The following is a 19748-nucleotide window of genomic DNA, read 5'->3' as shown; positions in this document are numbered from 1 at the left end:
GTTATAGTAAAACTTATAATACAAAAAGTCACTCTTCAAAACTGTGGTTTTTCTAAAAGGTCACACCATATATGCTAAAAAAATTATAGATGTCAAAACAGCTATTTCCTTGATCAAAAATATTTCCTAACTTAGAAGGTAAAAAACCTGAGGTTCCAGTAATTTGCTGGTACTTATAAAATAATCACAACCTCATAAAACGTTGAGGGGAAAAAAAGCTTCATCTTATAGTTCAGGCTAAGCTGGGAAAAATGATGCCAAGATTTTTTTTCTTGTCTAAGTTCTTAAGACCTTCGTCCCACCTTAAGCTCATTTAGGTACATACCACACTCCCGCCAGTGAACATATGCAACAGGTGGACTTGCCAAAATGTAAATACAATTTTTTATTCATTTAATTATAACTGTATAACGCCCAGGCGCTTTACTACCTCCATCTGGTTTTTCGCTAATAAGTGTGTCAGTCTGTACGAAACTTGCCGACAGGTTATCGGCGACAAGTATAGGAGGTCACGTACGGCCTAAAGATTCAGTAAACTGGGGCAGCCAAAGAGCGCCCGTCCGACGTTCGCAAAGTAGTTGTTAAACAAGCCACCATGCTCCGAGTCACGACATCAGGTAACACACGTTTGTTGTAATCTGACCCAGCTGCAACTTTTACCAATCACCCTAACTGTTTTGGTGTTGACTTGAGCTTGTAAGATGATCTCGGCGAAACATTCTTTTTTATTATTCCTCATCATGAGAACTGATCGATTTCGATCACCTCTCTTTGTTTCAGTACCTCCAGAATATTCGGTGACCTCTCCTTACTGACCTCTCCTCACTGGACTTTCTTTCTGTGACTGTCCCCTGCGTCTCGATGAGAACTTGCAATCAGCCCCCTTACGAGATGTCAGAAATCTTGAGGATCGAGGGTCTTAGAGAGTGGTGCCATCTTACGTACTTTTCACCAGCCGTCTTGAGCCAGCAGTAGTGAGGTATGTTGCCACTAGATGACTCGCCCTGTGTTGGCGCCAGGGAGGTAACCTCCTTGGTTGGCGCACTGTTGAAGGCTTTTTCCCGGTTTTTTTTTTATCTGCTTAATTATTTCAACTGAAGATTACAGTGCATTCGCGCCATATAGCTATTGCAGGTGTGTCTGCTCCCAAGATCCACGGGGTTATGGGAACGTATCGGTCGTGCTGCTTATTCCAAGGAATGTCTTCTTCTCTCGGCGTAAAACAAAGACCTGATATATTTTGTTTTCCTGTTTTTTATAGCTATGTACAGCATTTTAACTCTGGCGACGATATTAAATACACGTACACACACCCATTATATATATATAAACTTCGAGAATAGTGCAGTATAGGAAACAAAACAATAAAATATTTATTTAATCCTAACAGTTTCGGCTGGTGGACCAGCCTTCTTGTTTTGTTTCCTATACTGCACTATTCTCGAAGTTTATGACTTTTATTACGGTAGCCGGAAGAAACTCTGATCATCTATTTCATCTATATATATATATATATATATATATATATATATATATATATATATATATATATATATATATATATATATATATATATATATATATATATATATATATATATATATATATATATATATATATATATATATATATATATATATATATATATATGTGTGTGTGTGTGTGTGTGTGTGTGTGTGTGTGCGTGTGTGTGTGTGTGTGTGTGTGTGTGTGTGTGTGTGTGTGTGTGTGTGTGTGTGTGTGTGTGTGTGTGTGTGTGTGTGTGTGTGTGTGTGTGTGTGTGTGTGTGTGTGTGTGTGCATATATAGTGTACAAGGTGTCGCGCTACCTTTGATCAACACTATTAAACGCATTCTCTTACGCAAGCTATTAAACGCATTCTCTTTGTTTTGCATCGCCGTTCTCGGATGGCGCGACGGTTTACTAACTTCCGTAAAATCGGGCCAATTGCATGTCCAGTTTTTGGAACGCAGTTTGCACACGTACGAAATGTGGTTTTGTTAACGTTTCGGCTTGCAGACCAGCCGTCGTCGGCTAGAAGAGGATATGTATATTTATGCGAGTTCTATTACAAAAACGCACGAGTGGGCTACATACACAACGGCACGGTGAAAAGTATTAATAGGTTACACAGAACACGATGTGCCCTAACGTCTGGCGAGGTATACCTTCAAGTAATATAGGTTAAACGACCAAAACTATTAACAAGACTTAACGGCCAAAACGTAGTGCTGCTTATCGAATGCCATGCTTTCAACCTGTGCTTTCAACTGAGCTTGTTCACCGTACGGAAAAAATATGCAGTCTTCATAATTTCACAAGGTATGAAACACGACAGGGACGGGCCGGCACATTGCGGTTTCGTTACGCGGTTTGATGGATGGAAGGATGGCTGAATAGATAGGTGGGTGGCAAGCGCGTAGAGAGAATTTTTTTTTTATTATTGCGGAGCATTTGATAGTCGCGCCTGGTCGCAAATCCGGCGTCGACATCGACACCCCCATTGCGCATGCTCGCGCCTCGTGCCAACTGTCGCTCAGGGTGGGGAGGGTGGGGGGGGGGGGGGACACACCTTTTTGATTATAAGGCGGGCACCCCCTAGCAATTGTCATTCTTCGCTCTCTGTGCCATGGCGAAATGATTTCGTGGGAGGGGGGCACGGGCCCGGTGTGCCACCCCCTGGCTACGCATCTGGTGGGTGAATTGATGAATGGACGGATGGATGAACGGATAGATGGATGGACGCATATGAGAGGTGGAGTGGGAGGTTACGTTTGTGTGCTTGTACGTGTATGTGCGCACAATGGCCGGAGAAGCGGTCTGGTTTCAGTAAAACGCTTCCCCCCTCCCCTTGACGTCAAGGCTTGCACAATATAGGCTACTGGGAAAGACGGCACATTGAAAGAAAGCAAGTTTACGGTTCCCATCATTATATTAGCCAAGCTTGGTGAAATTCACAACATGATGCTCTTCACACTTTCTTCAAGATATTTACGTTGATACACGCATATAGACTCCATGTTACGATACTTCTTGCGAAGGACATCGCGACCCGCACTCCTAAATCTTGTCGCGTGACGCCGAGTGCCTCGAGGGACGGAGAAGCAACCAAGCTGTGGCATTTTACACGCAGACCGGATCATTAATCTACCTGTCATGTAAAGCATCATTGAAGCTTCCCGACAGCCGTATTCTATGGCACCCTTGAATAAAAAAGATTGCACGAGTAAAGTAAAGATGATACGTCCTTGAGTTTGCCAAAGTCTTTAAGTGTGCTCTCCGTTCAGCACGCCCTTCTAACTTTCAAAATCGAAAAACGAACTGGAAGGAGGAAACCGTTTTGGAAGAATGGGTCCTATAATCACAGCCGGCATGGCGAGCCTGTGATTCAGAAGGCCGCTCACTGCGCGCTCGTGCAGTCATTGTCCCGAAACGGAGGCCTTCGAGAAGGCGTGCTTGGATTAAGAAATCGCCGAGTACAGTAACTGTACCTGTTTTTCCTACTTTAGACAGAACAGTCAGCGCGTTGCCCCCGCCGCGGTGGTCTAGTGGCTAAGGTACTCGGCTGCTGACCCGCAGGTCGCGGGATCGAATCTCGGCTGCGGCGGCTGCATTTCCGATGGAGGCGGAAATGTCGTAGGCCCGTGTGCTCAGATTTGAGTGCACGTTGAAGAACCCCAGGTGGTCGAAATTTCCGGAGCCCTCCACTACGGCGTCTCTCATAATCATACGATGGTTTTGGGACGTTAAACCCCACACATCAAATCAACAGTTTGTTTGTGTGTTACCAAAGTTGCAGGCTGCAAATAAGTTACCTGCGAATGTAAACCAGTTGGCCAGGCTTGTGAACTTGTGCATTGCACAATGAATTCGGGCTGCAGGTGAGAGAGCTATGCATACATAGAAAAAAGCTATGCATACATAGAAAGCTATGCATATATAGAAAAAAACAGCCACTTGAAATGCATTTCAAGTGGCTATTTTTTTCTATGTATGCATAGCTTCCGAAAACAACAACAACAATAACAACAACGACAACAACAACAACTACTACTACTACTACTACTACTACTACTACTACTACTACTACTACTACTACAACTACAGTTATTATTATTATTATTATTATTATTATTATTATTATTATTATTATTATTATTATTATTATTATTATTATTATTATTATTATTATTATTATTATTGCGCGGTTCACCTTAACCACGATGATTATGAGGTACGCCGTAGTCGAGGGCTCTGGAAGTTCCGACCATCTGGTGGGTGTTTCTATATGTGCACAGATATTGAGCAGTGCAAGGGCATTCACCATTTCGCCTTATTTCGTCTAAACGCGACCGTTGTGGCCATGATTAACAGAGACAGTGGCTTCAAGACAGTGGCCACGCGAGCTCCGTCACCCCTGCGCCTCCGAGACGGACATAACTGCTAATGCTGTCACAACGTTATGCGCTGATTTAAATTGCACACCAGTAAAAGAAACTGGATGGCACTATCAGATGAATTGTTGCTTTTTTTAATCTGATAGTGTTCTTTAAGCTCATTTAGGACAAATTTTGGTGTCACCGTTGTTGATTGTGAGCGAAAAATCAGCGTTAATTGATTGATTGATTTGTGAGGTTTAACGTCCCAAAACCACCATATGATTACGAGAGACGCCGTAGTGGAGGGCTCCGGAAATTTCGACCGCCTGGGGTTCTTTAACGTGCACCCAAATCTGAGCACACGGGCCTACGACATTTCCGCCTCCATCGGAAATGCAGCCGCCGCAGCCGGGATTTGAACCCGCAACCTGCGGGTCAGCAGCCGAGTACTTTAGCCACTAGACCACCGCGGCGGGGCAAAAATCAGCGTTGTAGGTGGTCGAAACATCGAGAAAGGTGCAAATAAAATAAATTTACAAATTTCGATTCAGTATTGAACTCGGGACTTCTGCGTGACAAGATGTTCTACCACAGAGCCACGCCATTTCGTGAAACTACTTCAAAAAAAAAAAAACGCAATGAATGCCATGTGCGAGAGAAGCGTTTAGATAGCGCCAGGCGTCGAAAAATGGGAATCGCCCAGCGAGGAGGTGCTTTCAGGCCCGGCGATTACAAAGCGCTAATTCATCTTAAATCATCAGCAAAAGCATCAACAAAGAGAACAGCTGCGCAAGTTGACGCGTTGCCTGGCGGATGCGTAGTGGGTACTTCACTAATTCACGAAAGGAAGAATTCTCCCATAATGGGCACGCCGCAACCGTACTTGCAGTAGACATTCCAGGATAGTCTGAAACGGCCAATGTTATGCGCACAAACGATGCTTTCCTTGAGGCATTGTTGAGGCACCCACTGAGAACCGAAACAAAAGTTTGCAACTGAGAAGGCGATGCACATGTGGCCCGACTGCGCTATCGCGTTCTACTCCTGAAGACGAAGGTCTATAGCGTCCTCCAGGTTTTCTTTTCGCACAGAGTCGCGGTACCAAGGAGCTAAAAAGTTGTTTAAATTGACTTGACACCTTTCCTTGGGAGGCGTCGGAACACATCATCATGCACCTACAGATTAACCTACCCGACAGGACACAGAAAATTAATTTTCTTTCTTTTTTTTTCCCCAGACCATGCTCGAAAAATACAGTGACACTCTATACTGCATGTATAATAGCAAGGACAGCAACTTCTGTCGCATATGTCTGCAATTTACGTTCTTATCGAAGTCCCCAGCAGCGACTCCAAATCAATACATCGCTCATCTGTGTTGTCCAGAATAGATAAATATAAGCCTTGAAGACAGTAAAGATATGAGACCTCCGATAAGAGTATCTGTGGGTCTTAGTACGAAGTGAATGAGCCCTGGTGTAGTGATGACAAAATTAACATATCTCCATTATTTCTGTTACGCTGGTGGACGAGTCACTGCACACCCGAGCTCATCATCAAATACACACAGCTTCTTTTTTTTTTTTGAAATATCGACGCAGGAATACTACAAGTACTGCAGTTTAGGACTGGAAGCGCTGTGCCCGCAATCTATTTTTTAAAGATGGAAATTCAATTGACTCTACCGGTCATTCATTCGTCGCTACATTGATTTTTGTCTTACAATCCGCGTCTCCTTTTTTTTTTCTCTCACCTGCAGCCCGAATTCATTGTGCAATGCACACGTTCACAAGCCTGGCCAACCGGTTTACATTCGCAGGTAACTTATTTGCAGCCTGCAACTTTGGTAACACACAAACAAATTGCACTGCAGTAAAATATCTAGCACCACCGCGGTGGTCTAGTGGCTATAAGGTACTCGGCTGCTGACCCACAGGTTGAGGGCTCGAATCCCGGCTGCGCCGGCTGCATTTCCGATGGAGGCGGAAATGTTGTAGGCCCGTGTGCTCAGATTTGGGTGCACGTTAAAGAATCCCAAGTGGTCGAAATTTCCGGAGCCCTCCACTATATACGGCGTCTCTCATAATCATATGGTGGTTTTTGGACGTTAAACCACAAATATCAATCAATCAATCAATCAGTAAAATATCTATACGCGTACTGCACAAGCGTATGATAATGTTTCGTAAGCATTGTCATTGTGCCTTTCATTCAATATTTTAAACGGCTACTTCTTCTCGTAGTGATCTCAATAGCATCAGAGGACAAAAATTTTACTAAATATGATTTATATTTCAAATGCAGCTCACTCGCGAAAATTTCGTGGCATCGGGTGTATCCGTTCATTACCCTCTAAGATCGCTTGAAGCCACTTGAACAAAATGGAGCCGAATTACGTCATTGGCATGCCGAATGAACAAGGCTGTATAGCTGCACCGGCGACGCATGCCAACACGAGTGCCTTGTATACTTCGCTCTGGTTTCTTTCAACGAAGGTCCATGTGCGTGTATACGTGTGAGAAGTAGCTCACTTAGAAAGAAAAGGTCGAGTCTAGTTGAGCAAGCTGTAAAATGGGCGAGCCACGGAAATCAGTCCGCAGTGCAACGACCGTCACCACACGTCGCCCACACAGATGACGTACGACTACACCTGTGGATTGAGGCGACCCCTTTACCTTTTATTCGGTCAGTTAGATCGACAACGGTTCGCACAAAATGTAGTACCTTGCGCAAACAGTCCTACTAACACTTATTCGCGTTTCACGACGCCTCCAGCAATGCCTATACTCGCGCGCGTGTGCACGCCATGGATGTCTGGACAGTTCCTTCCTTCCAAGCCTTCCCTCATCTTCGGGGACGATGTCCTTTCGCTCTCGTGCGCACGTGAGTGTACGCACACTGGTGGAACGATGCACGCTCAGAACCTTTCCACTTTTATTTTCTTTCAATCTACCCGCTCCACTCGCATGGAGGAAGTGCCTACTCACAAAGCGCCTCGTTGCGACCTTTTATGCGCCATGCTTGCGGCGCGGTCCCGCTCGGACGACTCCGGGCGGCATTCGGTCCGAGCTCCGTGTATATACGCGGGTGATCGCGTGATTCGAGATGTTTATAGTCGGTGTGCGACTCGGGGAAGCGTGCGCGTTGCGTATCGGGGTCCTGGCTGGCACTCTCCCGTTTTTCTCGGTTCGCGCCGTTGTGGTCATTTGGGACGCGCTCGTATAAAAGCGACTGCCCCGCGAGACACCACGAAGCGATTCGTTTTCGGACACGCACCGGTCAGACTTGCAGCACAGAGCCCAGCGAGAGCCGGTGGCTGGGGACAACGCGTATGGACCGTCTCCTGTCGCCACCCTGTTGGGGTGAGGCGTTCTACGTTCCTTACGCGGACTTGCTTGCGCGTGACGTCAACCGCTGTAGTGGCCTAATGGTGTGTGAGTGAGCAATTTCAAATGAAAAGCAGAGAAAAGTGAGCCCCGTAACAGTCTCTCAGGGGGAGGACACCTCAACTGTAGCTCACGAGGGGTGGGGATAAAGGAGGGATTAAAAGGATAGGATTAAAAGGTAAAGAGATAGAGAGGAAGGAGAGAGCGAGGCGCATGGGACAGCGAACGACAGAAAACGACGGAAGTGAAGAGGAGATAGGAAAGATGAAAACGGTCGCAGGAGTCCGAGGACGGGTCACCACTCGGCGAAAGCTCTTGTCGGCTTCAGGAGATGGCGTAGGGCGAGTCCAAGTCGGCCAGAGCTGCGCTATCGTCGGAGATCGCGGGGGCACAACCGGTCGGCACGAAATCCAGAGAGTGAGTCGCCTAATTGTTACAGTGCTCGACTTGATAACATTAACTTAGAATCACAAACGCTGCCATGGCAGTATTCAGTGCAATCCATCTTATGGAGGATTTTACGTCGCCATCCTTTGACCTCGGGTGAATGTTTTCTTATATAGCAACATGGATTGATGATGTCAGGAAACGTCTAATGCATTAGCCCTACCGTTGTCACGTGTATCGGTTCACCATAGCACGGTTCGTTTACCTCATGATTCAAGGCGGTGAGATTAACAGAACAATATAGCGGCACCGAAAACAGCCCATAAAATAGTGTATAAACTTGATATTCCGGGTGTTCCGGATCGCGCGATATTCCAGATCACACAGCCACCAGAGTCAATCTCCTTTCACAGTCCTTCAAAAAAATAATTTATATTTACCTATTTGAGTGAAGGACGGTCGTCTTTCCAAGGTGAGATTAAAGGGCCGTACTGCTGGCGTTACCTACAATGTTTTTTTTTTTTTTTTAGTGTTCGACTTGAATAAGCACGCATGCGTAAGAAAAACATCACGTGAGAATAGGATGCTCTTCAATTATTTATCCATGGTCACTTTTACTATGCCAGCGTCAAGGCACCTATTCACGAGTTATTCCATCACAACCTGGCTATTTTGTTCCTTAATTTACTAAGAAAACACCTACTTCACGAGTTCATTCATGTAGGCAGGCGTGTAAACAAGTAGACGAATTCTGTGCATAAGAACTTCGGCTTACCAAAAGTGAGCAGCAGTTATGAAAAAACGATTCTTACATTTTAGCCATCATGATGTGGGACACTTTTCTATTAACACATCGAAAATGAAGCCCTCATTTAATGTATTCAAAGATGTCCTTGACACGTAGTAAAATGATGTTGCAACCTTTGAAATTATTTTTGTTATCCCAGGGCTCTTTCTGTCTGAAGTTTGACCTCAGTAATATTGAGCCACACGCTTCCCGTTTTTGCGACGAAAGGAAACGGTGCAGTCTCTTATCATCTCTTTCCTAGCATTACGTATGTGCGAACCTGTTTTGCAGTGCTGATAAGAGAGCTCTAATCAAAATGCCACCACACCTTGCTACAGTCATCAATGCTCGTAATGACAATTGATACCTGTGTCACACGGTGTGCTGCTCATCGCGACCACCGCCCCCGATCGCGATCGAATTCCCCAACAGTCGTTAGCTCCCTTCTACGGCTTGCGTTATAAGGAAGTGCATCAAGCATAATAAATTTGATCCCTGTAAGGGCCAGTCCTGATCCAATGTAACCGCGTGATACCGTTATAAAATGATGGTGCCATCAAGCACGTTTCGGGTTTCTTCACGTCGTATGTGTAGCTGCGTGTATTTAAACGACTAGGACTTCGCAGTTAAAAGCAATATATATATATATATATATATATATATATATATATATATATATATATATATATATATATATATATATATATATATATATATATATATATATATATATATATATATATATATATATATATATATATATATATATATATATATATATATATATATATTTCTCTCTTTTATTATTTTCTCTCGTACTAGCTGTGCTCGGTGGTGGGACTGCCAAATCCTGTGGCTTGGTGTGCGCATAACTAGTGCGCATAATTTACATTATGCTTACCATACAACAGCTAAAAAGTACAATATATGCAACGCTGCCCTCGGCTTCAATGATGGTTTCTTTACGCTAAACAAACAAAAAATGTGACGCACCTGCACGCTTTGCTGCATAGCAACCAAGCATTGCGGCAGAGTACAAAAAAAAACTGTCATTGTTAAGGGATGTGGCGCCACCGAGTGTGTTTTACAAAAACTAGGACGCTCGCTTGTCTGGAGTGCCAGATGGCGCGCGTAACAGGCCGTTCTAGTGCATGGCCACCGAATACCTATATACTACCATTGCATGGTTTCGGAGACTGTCGACCCTCGCACCGTAGCAGGACGTCGCTGGCTTTGCACGAAGTTAGAGCTCCGTTTATGAGGGTCTGCGAAACAAGCAGGGACTGCAGAACTGCTTCACTGTGGATGAATTGTGACTACGTGAGGCAGCTGTACTTGTTAATCCCTAAACCTACACCTAGATACGCGCATACAAAAAGAAAAAAAAATCGGCAGATCCCTTGTACATGGGAACCGATGTTATGCGAATCATGCGGAGGGAAGGTGACCATGTTGCAATTTTTTTATTGAGCGACACGCCATGAAATGACGCTAAATATATGTACAAATGTTGTTCAGATATATGTTGAAGAGTTACAGATGTTTATATAATTAGTAGTTTGCCCTTGCGCAACCATGTCGACTGGAACTTGCGTATTAGCAAAACCAGAAGCTGATATAAAACTCTGGTGCTCCCAAGGATGCTGGCCCTGAATACAGCTACATAAATCAACTTCAGCGCATGCCAACTAACCACAGTTGACGTTAACTCGGCGTGACGGTTGTATCAAAAGAGTAGATATGTAATGTTTATGAAGTTGGAAAGGCAGCACTGCAACCGCTATTGATGTTTCACGAAGATTAGCGTCTATTTCAGAAGTAGTTCCCAGACCTGGCAAAGCTTTATGAGAAAATGCTTCATTTCCACGCAGAATGCTTGGGTTCTATTCCGGCTGGGACCTTGACATTTATTTTTTGCATTCGTCGGGTCGGCGCTACTAATGTCGGTTATTTCTTAACGGCGTTAAAATTGGCCACGTGTGTTCTCGTCGTTCCTAGGTAAATGCCAAGTGTCAATCACCTGTGGCACATACCCGCTCGTTGGTTTGTGCCACTGTCTGGCGGGATGTCTTTGACGACGTACCCGATGGTATTGTGACATCATTGAGGTCTTGACTAGCGCATCATATTCGTCAAACCATCTTACTCTCCCATGCTAATTTTGGTTCTGGTCAAGTTAAGGGGGTGACCACGAGAGCACCCAAATGTAAGCGGATAGATAGATAGATAGATAGATAGATAGATAGATAGATAGATAGATAGATAGATAGATAGATAGATAGATAGATAGATAGATAGATAGATAGATAGATAGATAGATAGATAGATAGATAGATAGATAGATAGATAGATAGATAGATAGATAGATAGATAGATAGATAGATAGATAGATAGATAGATAGATAGATAGATAGATAGATAGATAGATAGATAGATAGATAGATAGATAGATAGATAGATAGATAGATAGATAGATAGATAGATAGATAGATAGATAGATAGATAGATAGGTAGATAGATAGATAGATAGATAGATAGATAGATAGATAGATAGATAGATAGATAGATAGATAGATAGATAGATAGATAGATAGATACGCTCAAAGTCGCCGAAGTTCACTGATAAATGCTTCGCCTTTAAAACAAAGAGCGGCCACGTAAGACACAGGTCATGATTACCGCTGCGCAAATCAAAGACAATTTGTATAAGTGCTCCACCAAATTATATTTCGTACATTTCCGTAACGTAGTGTGTTTGCGTCTTGAAGACAGTTACTTTACCGTACAGATCCATACGTGTCACTGCTATTAAATGAAACGTGAATGCCTGATACCTATAAAAAATATTTCCGCCACAAACATTAAACTATTGCTGTGTACTAAAATGAGCGTCTATACAAGTACATCAAAACAAGCTAAAAGAACTCCAGCTGAAGAGCATATATTGTACCTTAGGCTAGCATGCTTGTGTAACTAGAGAGGGTACATCCCCACCAATTTGTGGATAGAGCTTGCTCTAAAATATTTAACTGCCACAGAGGAGCTTTTTCTACAAGCACACTGCTGCGTACATGGGGTTGCAACATATTTATCAATTTATTTATTTATTTACTGCATGTTGTGATTAATATCGCAAGAAGGGGAAGGGAAGCAACAAAAGGGAGAAGGCAGGGATGTTAACCAGAAAATTCGCAAAGTAACAACAAATCTATTGCTCATGCCGCGCTGTAGAAATCTGCATGATTTAGCCGCTTGGGGTGATTTAACGAGCACCTTTGCATCAGAAGGCAATGCAAACCTGGCGTTGCATGTTCATCTTTAGTGCGGTCCGTAATAACGTTCTTGAGTGTTCATTTGCGTTCAGGTAAAGTAAGTTTTCATAATGTTGCTTTCATAAAGAAAGCAACAGAATACCAATCAAGAAGGGTGTAAGGTAGGGGGACACAATCTCCCCAATGCTATTTACCGCGAGCTTACAAGAGGTTTTCAGAAGCCTAGAATGGGAACAGTTAGGGATAAGAGTTAATGGAGAATACCTTAGTAACCTGCGCTTCGCCGATGACATTGCATTGCTGAGTAACTCAGGGGATGAATCGCAACTCATAATTACGGAGTTTGACAAGAAGAGCAGAAAGGTGGGTCTTAAAATTAATCTGCAGAAAACGAAAGTAATGTACAACAACCTCGGAAAAGAGCAGCGCTTCGAGATAGGTAATAGTGCACTTGAAGTTGTAAAAGACTATGTCTACTTATGGCAGGTAATAACTGCAGAGCCGAACAACGAAATTGAAGTAACTAGAAGACTAATAATGGGGTGGAGCACATTCGGCAAGCACTCTCAAATTATGACAAGTAGATTGCCACTACTCCTCAAGAGAAAGGTATATAACAGCTGTATCTTGCCGGTAAGTTAGCTACGGAGCAGAAACGTGGAGACTTACAAAGAGGGTTCAGCTTAAATTGAGGACGACGCAGCGAGCAATGGAAAGAAAAATGGTAGGTGTAACCTTAAGAGACAAGAAGAGAGCAGAGTGGATTAGGGGACAAACAGCGGTTAAGTATGTCATAGTTGAAATAAAGAAGAGGAAATGGACATGGGCCGGGCATGTAGCGCGTAGACAGGATAACCGCTGGTCATTAAGGGTAACTAACTGGATTCCCAGAGAAGGGAAGCGGGTTAGGGGGAGACAGAAGGTTAGGTGGGCAGATGAGATTAAGAAGTTTGCGGGTATAAATTGGCAGCAGCAAGCACAGGACAGGGTTAACTGGCGGAACATGGGAGAGGCCTTTGTCCTGCAGTGGACGTAGTCAGGCTGATGATGATGATGAAAGTAAGTTTTGCGCTTTTTGGGCAAGAAGTGGGGACGGCACCATGGCTCGATTTATACTGACCTTCACGCTACAGTAGTATAAATTATCGGATAAATACTGCAATATGTTCGGCCGTACAGTGACAGAATCATGTACATATAGTGTTGCAAATATTTTGTAAGCATTCGTACCATTGTGCACAAGACATCGTTATTGTTTTTGACGCAGCGCTCTTTGTGTGGCTGCTGGCGGCGGCGACCCTGTTAGCGCCTTCACTGCAGTCCCAAATCATCATCATACGGCGCACCGAAGAAGTGCCCGACGAGGGCTGGACCAACGGCGTCCAGCGAGGCCGACATCTGCCGCCTCCACCCCTGCCTAGACCACCGTCTTCGTGGGCGCCGGCTGGGTGGAACAGCCACGGCTTTGTGGCGGCCCGCAGGGTGCATCAGCCTTGGCACGTGGGACCCGTGCTGGTGGGTGCGGGAGGCGGCATACCGGAAGGAGGGGTAGACTGGAAGCCTCTGTGGATTCCGCTGAACGGTAGGCACGGCTGGCGGCCCCAGTGGCCTCCAAAGGTGCCGTCGTCTACGCCAACGCCATCTTTACCTACACCACCTTCATCTTCACCTCCTCCTCCACCTCCTCCTCCTCCACCACCACCCCCGCCTCCGGAAGAACCCAAGCCCACGGCCGAGTCCAACCAACAGGAACCGCCAGCCAAACAGGCTGTGTCCACTGAAAGCCCTGGTGGTTCCGGTAAAATCAAGGAACCGTAGCCAACACACGTTCCCGGAGAAAGACTTGGGCAGCACTGCTGCTGCTGTGAAATGGCGGCACCGTCAAATGATGCTACGCTAAGATTCTCTCTGAGAACTGCACTGACGTGGTACCTCCAGTAGCCAAGCACAGTATTGTGGATGTTTTTCTTCAACGCAATAAGGAAGACGTATTCTTTTTTTAACACTTCTCTCGCGCTTGTTTCGCGTGTGCTTCAGCTACTATATCGAGAATCCTCGAACTACTAGAGTCTGGTGATCGGTTCTGCATCCGGTTCTGGCTGTACATGTGTCACTGTAAACATATAAGGGTCATTCCAAACACGATTCTGTGCCTGCGCTTACATCACGCCAGTTTGTTTCCAGTCTTTTTTTTTTGTGATCACCGTAGAAGTATGCTGGAGAGATTGACCAGATTAGTAAGCTCACCGTGGACACATTCATAGTCGCAATCTGATACCACACTATTTCTTCTCTTGCAAGACTAGTCAGTTCTCCAGTGTCGCTTGTATACACCGCACGCACGTATTACACCTCGAGAAAGCTGCACATACATCTCTACCCACGAACATTTAGTGCATAGCTCATATTTGTAACCCTCGGGCTAAGTGCTGTCATTTCTGTCATTCTCAGTTACCCTAACCATCTAGTACCCACTAAAGAAAAAAATCAATTAATCAGTTCATTAAAAGATCACTAAAGGAGCATTTCTGTTATTAACGATTCGACAAGTATGGAATAAGAAGACTACGTTTTGACACATTCGTTCCAAGATGGCCGATGATATATTTGTGATATAAGTGGTGTTTGTTGTCAATACCACCATTTGAACAAGCTAGTAGTAGCAAATTGAGTGCTTCATGTGTGTTTCTCTTTTAATGATGCCAGCTCTTGTATTGTACGCTGTAGACACTCATGTTGTCGTCAGTTGAATTGTTTTTCAATTATTTGCATAATATTTCACATTCATGTACATAAGGGTTGAAAAAATCTTTACTTCCGATTCAAGCGCCGCTTGTCTCATGCGAAGACGTATCTTTTATGAGACATACTACATATACAGTTTTGTTCCAAATCCAACATGTTTCCACCAGCTTTTTCTTTTTTGTTGTTGTTAACGTGAATTGGCGTTAAAATGAAACGTTTCATCTGGCCTAATTCTAATATTCTAATTAATACGCGTGCACAACACAGGAAAGCCCTGAAAAGCAAGTGAAACGTACTATGGGCGTCAAATCGAACCTGAACAGCTGCAAGCCTGCGCGATGATATGGTGCTCGCCATTCACTTATCGCCATGGACAGGCACGCATATATATGCACAGAGCTGCCGAACAGGGGAGCTATTCTCGCGGTTATCCAATTTGACGAAGTGTGTTCAGTTAGGGGGAAAAAACAGCGAGTCGTGACGTCATGGCGCGCTTGACCACGTTGGTGTACCGAACCTGCCAGCACATTCCCAGCGTAATGAAAACACTAAATGAATGAAATGCAGAGTAACGGAATTCTTAAACAAAATTGACAAGCCTGAACGCGCGTATGAACGTGTTGAGATGTTTAAGAAGCGATGCAGGTAATGAGTACGGGCCTTTCAGGGGTGTCAGGCGGGCGACCGCGTTAAACCTAATTCAAGGGCTAGCGCGATTAGAGCCCACGCAAGACATCGAAGATGTGCGTCCAAAAGCGGACCTTTGGGGGCCGCATTCGTTTGTTGCGAAAAACGCATTCCGTCTTTCTCATTTGTATCGAAGAGTTGTGAAAGCTTCATGGCGTCAAAATGACGTTGCGGAAAAAAGAACGCAAAACGACGGCGCACTGCTCGCCAGTCCCAGCCAATCAGTGGAAGCCACATGTCCGCAAATTTGGCACCGCGAGAATAGCTTCCCAGGATACACGCACCTGTCCGTGGTGATGGTACAGCCGCTGTTGTCGTTTCTTTTTTGTAAAACCGATGCCGTTTTTTTTACTTTTTTTTTTCTTTTCTTTTCGCCCGTCTTCGTCTAAGCGCAAAAAAAATTCTGACTTGCGCGTTGAACTGCGTCTGCGTTCACTACTGTACTCAACTGTCACGTTTTGATTTCTGATATTTTGTTCGTATACCTCACGAATATAACACCGCTTGTGCGTCACAGTGTGATGGCAACAATAAAATAATCGGTTGTGACGAGTGTTGCGCATGCTAAGTTGCAAAGTTTTTGACTCTGAGGCCATTCGTGGCATTTTTCTTCACATTTCACGTTTTTATGGTGCTCGTAAGACAATATCATAACAAAAGAAGGGGAGACTGAGCACGGTCATCTTCTCAAGAACAACTTCTCTGTCACGCATTCAAACGTCGTCCTCCTGCGGTACAGCCTCATTGTCCTCCTATATGCACGCACATAAGGCACCCGTCTCATCTGCGTGGCGCGCAAGAGCCTGCATGTGTTTGCCAGCATCCACAAAAGCGGTGGCCCAGCTTTGGACAGCATATCAAGGCACGGGCAAGAGAAATCACGACGGTAGACACCATAGGCGTGCGCAGGGTTCTCTTTTAGGGGGGGGGGGGGGGGGAGGTTCGTCGCAGTGCCTACCTTCCTGTCGTGTCAATGTATGGCGTTAACTCCCCCCCCCCCCTCCGTGTGCACGCCTAGATATGGTAGACACCACTTGGTGTGTGCGTGTGTGCGTGTTTTTAATCATCTTATTGCAAGAGTGTACCTCAGAATGAACAAGTAAGCACGACGACAACGTCTCGGCAACGACAATACTGCTATTTTCAGTGTGTCACAGTTCAAGAACGCACGCATGGACGAACGCATCAATATAATGTTTGCGAGCTCTTAATTTTTGTTCGAGTAAATGAACTGAAATCGGGTGTCGTTAAGAATAAGGAGGTGGGGTTAGTTTTTCAAAACCAACAAAAAAACGCTTACGCCATAGAGCTACTCGTAACACTGCAATCAATCCCAGAGCCGGGCGTACTGTCTGGCCGATGGCAAATGATTGTACATTAAAATGTTCTGAACAAAACGGACTGCGAGTTCGAGCCCAGGTGTGGACTATATATGGGGTGAGCTTATTCACATGCTTATTTATAACACTGGAAAACACAAATGCTTCGCTCTCATTCTATCTATAGCAGTAATCAAACACATCATAAAATATTCCACTGTGTACGAAAAAGTCGTGATCACGCGTTATCGCTGGAGCCCACTTTAGACCATAGTTTCTCAAAACGTGTTCCGCGGAATCTATAAGGATTCAGCAGGCCCTTCTACTTACTTCTGCAAGCCACTGATAAGACCGACATGGTTTCGCACTTGCTAAGTAATTTAGATGCTGACTTCGAGGTGTGATCAATCCAAGGAGCCACCATTACTCACACCCATTTGTTGGCGCGAGGATAGCGAGTTTCACGACAGTGGATGAACTTTTGTGTAGCCTAGCTTTTGAATTATTGCTCGCGAATGTCGTGTGAACCGAAAGAAAAATGCTTGCAAGAAGAGAAGGGGGAGAGGGTGGGTACATTGGCCCTTAATGGAACTCAGCAAGGTTCCCTTGGTTCAGGCAATCGGACATGGCTTCTTTGAGGCTGCAACTGAAAGACAAGTCTATATAAATAAAAGATTTGGACGAAGGAAGGCAAGTCCATTTGTCGAAGCGCAGCTAGGTTTCGGCAAAGCGGTGCTCACGAATTTTTCATCTCTCCATGAAACCATCTTTCCCATGGCTTCATTCGGAAGCTTCATATGTGTATACGTATACCTTAACCTGCGTTCCACGAAAAGTTATTCTGAACCGAACTGTTCGTGAGTTGGAATTAGTCAATTCTAATGCGCAGCGCATTCTAAGGCGGCCGGCTGATGACAAAGAACAATTGTAGATGCGAACCTTCATGAATTCAGCCCCTGTTTTTATCTCTTGCAGTTCGGGCGATGTGACCGCGTGTGTTGTCGGTCACTCTCGGGGGCTCTAGACTCTATTCATCTGCCGGGAATAATGCTCAAAGCGACATCTATAATTGAAAGCTACGGGCATCCTGTTAAAGATATGTCATTAAGGAGAAAAAATTTTTTTCACATGTTAGTAAATTACTTTTTTCCCGATTCCGAAATCACCACGCTTAGCGCAACAAGACGCTCGGCTAGCGAAAAAACGCGAGAAAAAAATGCAGGTGGTGACTCATTCTTGATATTCCTGCACCGAACACCATAACGTCATAAAGTTTGACAACGTCTACTAAGTTCTCATAACCGGCAAAAATTAAGCACACTGTTCGCTGATGGGGCCATAAATTTAACATGATTTTTAAAAAAATATTGCTGAGTCAACGTCACCACATTACGAAAAAAAAATGCTTTGAAATCTGTGACGTCATCCACCGAGGTTTAGGCGCGCAATTTAAACATAAAACTTAAGCACATTTTTTTTCTAATAATAAACGGATGGGAGAGTGATAGTAAAAAAGGTTAAGCACTGAGAATGCAATTAATCAATTAAATTGATTCATTGTGTAACTTTAGTGTCTCTTAAATGCGCTCTAGAACTAAATATATTAGACGCGCAACGAAGCAGAAAGCGCATAAAAGCGTTACATCTCCTTCTGTTGTCTTTATTAATCAAGGCGTATTATCGACGAAAATCAAAGAAAGCGTACCAACGAGGAAATTAAGCCTACGCTAGCTTGTAAAATCCACATCTAAGAAATAGAAATGCTCGTTCTCTAATCGAACAGCTCACCGCGGAGCCATGCCGTGCAGGTGTATACACGTATTTATAGCCTCGCCAACGTTCGAGTTGCCTGCTTTTTCCCCACTAATGCAGCTGACATCCTTAACCCGTACGGAATGCATTCTCACAAAGGAAAGCCAACGCACAGCGGGTGTGTCGCTTCTCCAGCGGTCGTAAGGGGTCGGGGTTTACGGCCGCGATAAAAGTGTCTCAAAATAAAGAGATATAAGCATCGTGACGGTCGCGGTTTCCTTCGCCGTAATCGTCTTCTTTTTTTCCCCTGTTCTCTCTGAACAGCGCCGCTAATTGTCCATGGCGCAGTGAAATTCGCCGCTTTCTTCGCTGCGGCATCAGCATATCTCCTGATCATCCCCTCCCCCCTCCTTCTCTCTTTCTGAAGGCGCCACCGCAGCCCACCCCGCGTGAGACTTCGAAGACAAAAGGAGCATAACGAGCGACTTCCTTCAGGAAGGAAGAAGGAGTTCCCGTCGCTATCGGGGCACGCCATCTTTCTTTCCGGGTCTCCGGGACTCTCGAGGAAGTACTGCCTGGCAACTGTGGCAATCCCCCCTCCTGGGAAAAAAATAATAAGAAGGCCACTGTGGCGGGGCCGTCGCAACGAATGCGAGCGAAAGGCTGGGAATGAAGGACATCCAAGGAGGCCACGGGAACGAAGAGAAACCAGCGCGGATTCATCCGATGTTTGCGTATCGCCATCGGCTGCATGCGACGCACCAGCTGACCGCAAAAGGGAGCCATTCCGCCCTTTCGTTCTTGCGCGTGTCCAGTAACCTTTAACTCGCCCCAAAAAGAAAGCATGCATGAAGCATTCGTTCTCCAGTTATAATGGAAAGCAAAGATGTCGTTGCGCTGGTCTTTTGTTTCAGATCTCAGAACGGTACCAATGGTAAAACACAAAAAACGGGCTACTATGTAGAGTTTTCCTTCGATATATTCGAAATCAGCCAAATGCTTTATCATGCCGCTATCCAACGAATGTGGTTGTAT

At 44.7% G+C, this 19748-nt stretch overlaps 1 protein-coding gene across 2 annotated transcripts; it reads left to right on the top strand.

The window, feature by feature from the left end:
* Positions 1-7592: 7592 nt before the first annotated feature.
* On the top strand, positions 7593-16210 carry LOC119169541 (uncharacterized). 2 transcript variants are annotated; one of them, XM_075876684.1, is made up of 2 exons: positions 7593-7740; positions 13478-16210. In XM_075876684.1, the coding sequence occupies exons 1-2, from the start codon at positions 7710-7712 to the stop codon at positions 14026-14028; spliced, it is 582 nt and encodes a 193-aa protein (XP_075732799.1). In that variant the 5' UTR covers positions 7593-7709; the 3' UTR covers positions 14029-16210. The 2 variants fall into 2 exon arrangements, 1 of the variants encoding a protein (XP_075732799.1); XR_012886738.1 differs by lacking the exon at positions 7593-7740 and adding an exon at positions 10106-10258 and having other exon boundaries at positions 13478-13606.
* The last annotated feature ends 3538 nt before the right edge of the window (positions 16211-19748 follow it).

Source organism: Rhipicephalus microplus, chromosome 2 (assembly GCF_043290135.1).
Source record: "Rhipicephalus microplus isolate Deutch F79 chromosome 2, USDA_Rmic, whole genome shotgun sequence".
NCBI lineage: Eukaryota > Metazoa > Arthropoda > Arachnida > Ixodida > Ixodidae > Rhipicephalus > Rhipicephalus microplus.
This window is presented reverse-complemented; position numbering and strand designations above follow the sequence as displayed.

Coding starts and splice junctions, on each gene's coding strand:
- LOC119169541 (XM_075876684.1), top strand. CDS start 7,710: ATGGACCGTCTCCTGTCGCCACCCTGTTGGG. Junction 7,741..13,477: donor CCTGTCGCCACCCTGTTGGG/GTGAGGCGTTCT, acceptor TTTTTGACGCAG/CGCTCTTTGTGTGGCTGCTG.